Source organism: Alosa sapidissima, chromosome 4, assembly GCF_018492685.1.
Source record: "Alosa sapidissima isolate fAloSap1 chromosome 4, fAloSap1.pri, whole genome shotgun sequence".
Lineage (NCBI taxonomy): Eukaryota > Metazoa > Chordata > Actinopteri > Clupeiformes > Clupeidae > Alosa > Alosa sapidissima.
In genome coordinates this window covers 7389263-7398162 of record NC_055960.1, presented here as the reverse complement: position 1 = coordinate 7398162, position 8900 = coordinate 7389263, and the positions used below count along the sequence as shown (strand labels likewise).

The following is an 8900-nucleotide window of genomic DNA, read 5'->3' as shown; positions in this document are numbered from 1 at the left end:
TGTGTGTGTGTGTGTGTGTGTGTGTGTGTGTGTAGTGGGTGTGTATGTGTGTGCGTGCTTAAACCATAAGGGTGTTGGTGGATGTGTTTGCTATGATTTGCAGTATTTGTATGTGTCTCTGCTGTATGCTCATGTGGTGATTGGTAGTGCAATGAGAGTGTGATATGAGGCTAACTGATTAAAATGGTGGCATGGTCATAACCCAATGACCACCACTCAGACTGAAGCTACCCATAGACCCCACAGCAGCCCCTTTAGCTGCACGGAACAGAATTCAGCATAGCTAACTTCAAGGGACTCATTTTGAACGAGATTACATGTTTGGAGTGTTTGACACCAAACACAACCCTTTTTCTGTCCATAAATGTGTCTTTGTTCAAAGTTTAGTTCATGTTGTTTTTGGCTTCCCACTTAATTCTTTTATGTAATCCACTCAGCACAGATGTCTATGAGAGGGACTTCTTAGACGCCGTGCTGCCCCCTAACCCACAGTCCCTCTCCCTTGAGACGCTGCAGTCTCTATGACTGCTCTGCCATGGTGAGGGAGAGAGTGAAAAAACATAGTTTATTGTAGCCATCGAAGTCCCCCAGAAAAACGTATACACACACACACACACTCACACACACACACACATACACACACACATACACACACACACACACACACACACATATATACACACACACACACACACACACACACACACAGACATGTGTGTGTCTCCCACAACCCACGCACACCCACGCAGACCAAGCCAAACAACACAAAAAAATGATGCTGCAGTTTCCTGTTTCCAGTTCATTAAATATATATATATACATATATATATATAGCTATTAATTTAATACTGCTATACTATGCATATCATATTTGTATATATTCTATATCTGATTAAAATGTGCATTGCATGCAATACCTCTGTGCAAATGCATGGGCAGTCAGATTCGGAACAACATGTAATGTGATCCTGGTGGTGGTGAGCTTCATGAGCTGGAGGCTGAGGGGGGTGTGAGACAAAGCATGTTGTCGGCTGTGTTTGTTTGGCCTGCTGCACCGCACCCTGGGGTCCTGGCTGTGTGTGTGTGTGTGTGTGTGTGTGTGTGTGTGTGTCTGTGTGTGGATGAGGGGAGGAGGGATTGGAGACTGGGGCTCACGTTGCAGAAGAGGGAGAGACAGAGCCCCTCCTGCTGGGTAATACACAGGCCTTATCAAGTACTGCCATGCCGGGGGAATCAATCACAGATGCAAGATCACAGGCACTTATGCTTTGTGCACACGATTGAAGCATACACATAGCATGTGCAGGGGCGCTCTCTTTCCCTCTCTCTCTCACACACACGCACGCACGCAAGTGCACACACACACACACACACACACACACACACACACACACACACAGACCTGACCTGCAAGTACTGGTGCAACGTGCAAATAACCTAGATCATGTTCATGCACAGTTACCTTACTGATGGATCTGAACTATGTTAATACCCAATTAAATGCAATTGTATAAAAGGAATATTGATTGTTATGACATTTGTCTTCAAATATTTTATTTAACATATCAATACACAATTAGTTTTACAGAAGTTGAAGATATGTTTATACTTGAATATCTATGCTTTCATCACAGATATGAATGTCTGCTGTGTATGGTTATAAGCAACAAAGAAAGAAAAATCTTGAAAAAGATATCTTGTTAGTTTGTTTTTCTTGGGTACAGTATGTTCCTGAGAAGTCGGGGGTATTGAGCTAATATGAATTCTTCAGATTCCCCCAACCCCACCCCACCCCACCCGTGCTGTCTGTGTCATAACCAAACACCAGGTGTTTTCATGCTGCGCTGGTGACTTGGGTTGTGGAGTGGATCAGCCAAGGGTATGAATGAAGGTCTTGTATACCTCTCTGTAGGCGTTGCGCAGGAGAACGTATGGGAAACAGTTCTCAAGCATGTCCTGAGACAGGAATGGAGAATCCTGCACTATCTGCAAAGGATGAATTGGATTGAGCTGAAATTAGTTGATTTATTGCATATGGAAAGTATTCACAGCGCTTCACTTTTTCCACATTTTGTTATGTTACAGCCTTATTCCAAAATTGATTAAATTATTTTTTTCCTCAAAAAAATATATTTTGCAAATTTATAAAAAATAAAAAAAAAACGAAGAAATCACTTGTACAAGTAGGCCTATTCACAGCCTTTGCGATCAAGCTCAGAATTGAGCTCAGGTGCATTCTGTTTCCACTGATAATCTTTGAGATGTTTCTGCAGCTTAATTGGAGTCCACCTGTGGAAAATTCAGTTGATTGGACATGATTAGAAAGGCACACACCTGTCTATATAAGGTCCCACAGTTAACAGTTCATGTCAGAGACCTGCTTTAAAAGCCATTTATACAGGGCTGATGAGATCTGTATTTGACTATGGGTGTGTAGTGTATGGGTCTGCTGCTAAAACATCACTTAAGAAACTAGATGTAATTCAGAACCAAGGTTTGAAGCTATGCTGTGGGGCAATTAAGACCACGCCAGTGGCAGCAGTCCAGGTAGAGATGGGAGAGATGCCTCTCTATCTTAGAAGAGACCAGCTGTCTCTTGTGTATTGGACAAATCTAAGGGGTCATAGTGAAAAACACATGAGTCAATCAGTCTTATGGCAGTGTCAAGAGAGAGAGAGTTACCTTATTAAAAGTTTTGGTTGGACAATAAAACAAAAGGTAATAAATATGGGAATCAGTGCTCTTGAAATAAGCCCTACAGTGGCATATCCTGTTGTTCCTCCTTGGCTGATGTCAGAGGTTCCAGTAGACTTGGGCTTATTAGAGGAAAAGAAGGATGTTGAAGTGGATCATTACAGGGTCCAGAGTTACATTGCGAGCAAATATAAAGAAGCAGTCATTTTATATACTGATGCATCTAAGCAGACTGATAAGAAAATGGGAGTTGCTTATGTTATCCCTCAATTAAACATTGAATCTGGAAAGAGAATCATTGATGATTTAGCTGTATACACAGCAGAAATTATAGGAATATGGATGGCCTTATTGTGGGTAGAGAGCAATAGACCTAAGCAAGCTGTGATTGCGTCAGACTCTAGCTCAGCTTTAATAAGCCTTAAACGTTGTCACTCTGAGTCTAGACAGGACATAGTATATGAAGTAATGCAATTAGCCAACAATCTGCTTAAGTCTGGTATTAGTACTACATTTATATGGGTACCAGCTCATATAGGTGTAGGAGGTAATGAATTAGCAGATAAATGTGCAAAGAAAGCAGCAGGGAAGTCTGATATAGAGTTGAATATTAAATACAGCAAAGCTGAAGTCAAAAGTATAATCAAAGCTAAAATAAATGAAAAATGGCAATTTGTATGGGATAACGAACAGTCTGGAAGACACCTGCATAGTATTCAAGGAAAGGTGGGGAGGAGCAGGAATACATGCAGAAGCAAGCAAGAAGAAGATGTGGTGTCCAGAATGAGGCTAGGACATACAGGACTAAACAGAACATTAGTTACCATGAAAAAGCATGTTGATGGAATGTGTGAATATTGTAATAGTCAAGAGACCATAGAGCATGTAATTATGTTTTGTCCTGAGTACCATCAAGCCAGACAAAGGTTTATCTCACAACTTGGTGAAATCCAGATGACATTAAATTTGAATGATATACTGCAAAGAGAATCAGGTGAAATTTGTTTTTCCTTTTTGTTTTCTTTTTTGAAGGTAACTGGGTTATTTAAAAGAATTTAGGAAAGTGTAGGATGACCATTTGATCCACACTCCAGTCCAGATGGTGGCGGTAATGCACCAAAAAGCTGGTTGCCAACCGCCATATAAAAAAAGAAGAAGAAGAAGAAGAAGAAGTTCATGTCAGACCACCAAAACAAGCATGAAGTCGAAGGAATTGTCTTTAGACCGCCGAGACAGGATTGTCTTGAGGCACAGATCTGGGGAACGGTACAGAAACATTTCTGCTGCTTTAAAAGTCCCAATGAGCACAGTGGCCTCCATCATCCGTAAATGGAAGAAGTTTGGAACCACCAGGACTCTTCCTAGAGCTGGCCATCCCTCTAAACTGAGTGATCGGGGGAGAAGGGTTCCTCTGTGGAGATAGGAGAACCTTCCAGAAGGACAACCATTGCTGCAGCACTCCACCAATCAGCCCTGTATGGTAGAGTGGCCAGACGGAAGCCACTCCTTAGTAAAAGGCACATGGCAGCCCGCCTGGAATTTGCCAAAAGGCACCTGAAAGACTCTCAGAACATGAGAAACAAAATTCTCTGGTCTGATGAGACAAAGCTCGAACTCTTTGCCGTGAATGCAAAGTGTTCCGTTTGGAGGCCACCAGGCACTGCTCATCGCCTGGCCAGTACCATTCCTACACCATGGTGGTGGCAGCATCATGCTGTGGGGATGTTTTTCAGCGGCAGGAACTGGGAGACTAGTCAGGATTGAGGGAAAGATTAATGCAGCAATGTACAGAGACATCCTGGGAGAAAACCTGCTCCAGAGTGCTCTTGACCTCAGACTGGGGCGACGGCTCATCTTTTAACAGGACAATGACCCTATGCACACAGATAAGATATTGAAGGAGTGGCTTCAGGACAAGCCCAGACTTGAATCCCAGTGAACATCTCTGGAGGGATCTGAAAATAGCTGTCCACCGACGCTCCCCATCCCACCTGATGGAGCTCAAGAGGTTCTGTAAACAGGAATGGATGAAACTGGCCAAAGATAGGTGTGCCAAGCTTGTGGCTTCATATTCCAGAAGACTTGTAATTGTTGCCAAAGGTGCCACAACAAAGTATTGAGCATGTAACGGTGCGGTAGCCCGTTACCAGTGTTACACCACATCAGACTACAAGCTATCGCTACAAACACACCGACACCGTTTCTCACACAGGCCTTTATTTTGTTTGTACCGCACGAACGTGAGCATGCAGCTGGCAGTCACGGAAGCAACAGCATCTGCAACACAAACACAAAAGCACCTTCGTCAATAAACTGCTTGAACTTCAGGAGTGGCCAACTGAAGGTTTAGTACTATGGACAATAAACTTGTAAACTTGGCGGACAATGGGCGAACTAGCATGGAACAAAGAGCAGGGCTTACCGCTTACGTGGGTCTTAACTTCCTGGTTTGCGTTCATCAGAAGACCCGACGGTAGCTCTCAAGAGACAATTATAGTTTTGCGGATTGTTGTGTGGGAAGAGGGGTGTTTGTGTAATTAACAGGATATGTATGTTTATTATGTTTGTAAAGGTGGTGGTGTTAATGTCTGGTAACCGGATAATGTATTATATTTCATTAGAGTATTTATATATATTTTTGTATTGGTTCTAGGCTGTTAGACACTGATTGATTTTGGGACAATGATTTGGTTCTGGCCAGGGGCTAGAAGACATGTGGCAGACCAGACAGCAGGGAGAGTGGGTTAAGGTGAGAAAAGAGCACCTGTGTATAACCAGAGAAAAGAGATTTTCCACATTTAGCTATATGTAAAGTGCTATATTATTGAAGCCATTTTGCTTGGGAAAAAGTTTAGTTTCGAGTATAGTTAACAGTATAAATTAGTTTGATTGATTATTTTGTTTTGGAGTTTTTTTTTTTCCCTTTTTTCTCTTTTTCCTCTGAGATGACCATATCCCTGTTTGGGAAATAAAACAGCTTTTGGAACATCAGCATCGCCTCGCTGCTCTGCTTTTCTAGGCCGTAAGGCCAGCCAGGCAACATTTGGTGTCAGAAGTGCTTGGGATGCCTTCAGAGAGCAGCTGAGAAGATGCCACCCAAGAGCAAGACCCAACCCCAGCAGAGGGAAGAGAATGAGCAGGAGGATGCCAATACAGTACCAACGGAGCCTAAAGACGATGGTGCAGCGGTGTCACCTCCAGCAGAGGGAGCAGTGGCAGAGCTATCGAATCTGGTGAAGACCCTGTTACAGGCTCAATCAGACCGTGATGAAAAGTGGGAGAGGGTGGTGCAGTCCCAAGACCAGCGATGGAAGACCTTGACCCACCATTTCCACCTTCTTCAAGGACAGATGGAGGATATTCGAGAAGGGAGCGACGGTTCCAGGTCCACAACACCTCAGCCTCCATCACTGGGGGAGAGACAGCCCCAGCTGACCTTCAAGGAGCCCAAACTCCACCCACTCACCAAAGATGATGACATAGAGCATTTCCTGGCCACATTTGAGCATGTCGCGAAGACCTGCAGATGGCCAGACTCCACATGGGCCATCAGGCTGGTACCTTTGTTGACCGGGAAGGCACGTAGTGCGTTTGTGGCAATGGACCTGCAGGAGACCGAGGACTACGGCAAGTTGAAGGAGGCCATTCTCAAAAAGTATAACATCAGCGCTGATACCTATCGTGTGAGATTCCGCTCTGCTATCATCATGTCTGGTGAGTCGCCAAAAGAACTTTATGTGCGTTTGAGAGCTATTCATGAAGTGGGTGAGGCCTGAGGAGCACTCACTGGAAGACATCTGTGAGCTGATAGTGCTGGAGCAGTTCATGGACATGGTGAACCCGGACATGGCCGTCTGGATAAGGGAGCATGACCCCAAGTCCGCTGAGGAAGCAGCCAGGCTGGCAGAAGTGTTCCAGGCAGCACGACAGGGAACCAGGGGCCCAAGCGCCAACAGATGGACTTCCAGGGGTAAGTCTGATGGGGGTGGTGAGAGCCATGGTCAGTTCCATCAGAGACCTAGCTTTAACCGCTATCCAGATAGAGACAGACAGGAGGTTAGGTGTACTTATTGTGGGAAACGGGGTCACATTAAACCTAATTGTCAGGCCAGAAACACCCAGAACACCACAATCTGCTACACACCTAGGCCGCACACACCAAACATCCAACACACACCAAATACAGAACAGCTGGTACAGGTACGGGTTAATGGTGAGGCAGCAAATGCACTAGTGGACACAGGGAGTTCACAGACTTCGATTCAGGAGAGCCTGGCCCCGGTAGAGGAGAATAATAGTCAGCCAACAGTGAAAGTGTGTTGCGTGCATGGTGACATTAAGAGCTACCGCACAGCTGAGGTGTTCCTGACTGTTAGTGGCCAAACATTTTTTATGCCTGTTGCAATCGCCCCTACACTGCCCTATAAAGTAGTTCTGGGTCACGATCTCCCCATTTTATGGGACCTCGTCCCCAAAGTCAAGCACTGCAATGCGGTCACAAGAGCGCAGAGTGCGAAGGAACTGGAGGAGTTGCCTTTTGCTGATGCAGATTTGGACATGGCAGACAGTAAGCCTAAGAGAAGGCACTTGACACGACAGCAAAAGCGCAGGCAGAAGATGGAAAATGTTGTTGAGCAGGCAGAGACTGAAGTATGGCCGCAGCCTGAGTTGTCTATTGATATAGATCTACCCTGTAACATTGCAGAGCTACAGAGGCAGGATGAAACCCTGAAGCAAGTGTTTAAAAAGACTGATTGCAGTAATTCAGGTAGCTTGTTGCATGAAGAGCAGTACATCCTGAAGAAGGGGATTTTGTACCAGGTCAAAGGAGAGCAGGAGATGTTGATTGTGCCACAACCATTGAGGCAGAAAGTAATGACCTTAGCACACTCCATCCCATGGTCAGGCCATCTGGGAAAGTACAAGACCCTGGCTAGAGTTGGTAGCCGTTTCAGTTGGCCCAATATGTATACTGACATCAGAGTTTGTTCACACATGCCCAGAGTGTCAACTCACTTCAGGGAGGGCAGTACCACGTGCCCCACTTCATCCACTCCCAATCATTGACACACCATTCACCCGCATTGGCATGGATATAGTAGGGCCACTAGAGAGAAGTAAGAGGGGTAACCGCTATATCCTAGTCATATGTGATTATGCCACCAGGTATCCGGAGGCATTCCCCCTGAAGAACATTAAGGCTAGGCAGGTGGCGAACTGCTTAGTGCAGCTGTTTTCACGGGTTGGGGTGCTATGGGAAATAGTCACTGATCAGGGTAGCAACTTCCTGTCAATATTACTGAATCAGGTCTATAGTTTGTTAGGGGTTAAAGCGATCAGGACCACGCCATATCACCCCCAGACAGACGGGTTGGTTGAACGTTTCAACCGCACCCTGAAGAACATGCTCCGCCGCTTCGTGTGCCAAACAGGAACTGACTGGGATGAATGGCTGCCGTATCTTCTGTTCGCCTACAGGGAAGTCCCACAAGCCTCCACCGGCTTTTCGCCATTCGAACTCCTGTATGGTCGGCAAGTGCGAGGGCCATTGGACCTGCTGAAGGAGCTGTGGGAGGAGCCGAAAGCTGAGCAGCAGAGTGTGGCTGCATATGTGCTCCAGATGAGGAAGAGGCTGGAGGATATGTCAGAGCTGGCTCATCAAAACATGGAGTTGGCACAAAAGAAGCAGAAAACCTGGTACGACAAGAAGGCCAGGGGTCGGACATTTGAACCAGGTCAGAAAGTGCTGTTACTACTGCCCACTGAGGACAGCAAGCTGCTGGCTAAGTGGCATGGGCCATATGACCTCATCAGGAAGATGGGAGACGTCACGTATGAAGTCTCGATGCCGGAAAGTGGCAAGAAGAAACAGACCTTCCACGTGAATCTCTTGAAGGAGTACCACGCCAGAGATCGGGTGGAGATGCAGCTTTTTGTCCGCGCTGTGGTGGAAGAGGAGGATCCGGACGAGCAGTTTTTCCCCATCGAGCCCATTATCGGAACCGTGGAGCTGTCGCACCTGGAGGACCATCAGCAGGACCAGGTGAGGGCGCTGCTGGATCGTGACCTGTTCCAGGAAAGGCCGGGACGTACATCGCTTGTGACCCATGACATCATCTTGAAGCCAGACGCATCCCCCCAGAGGAGAAGCTATCGGGTGCCAGAGCGGCTGGTTCCAGCGTTGAAGGAGGAACTGGATGTGATGC

At 46.0% G+C, this 8900-nt stretch overlaps 1 protein-coding gene across 1 annotated transcript in view; it reads right to left on the bottom strand.

Moving 5' to 3' along the window:
• Positions 1-1522: 1522 nt before the first annotated feature.
• nckap1l (NCK associated protein 1 like) overlaps positions 1523-8900 on the bottom strand; it is a 41306-nt gene continuing 33928 nt past the window's right edge. Inside the window, exon 31 of the mRNA XM_042090771.1 lies at positions 1523-1986. Within this exon, the coding sequence (XP_041946705.1) occupies positions 1870-1986 (117 nt within the window). The 3' untranslated portion in view covers positions 1523-1869. The remainder of the gene's footprint in view (positions 1987-8900) is intronic.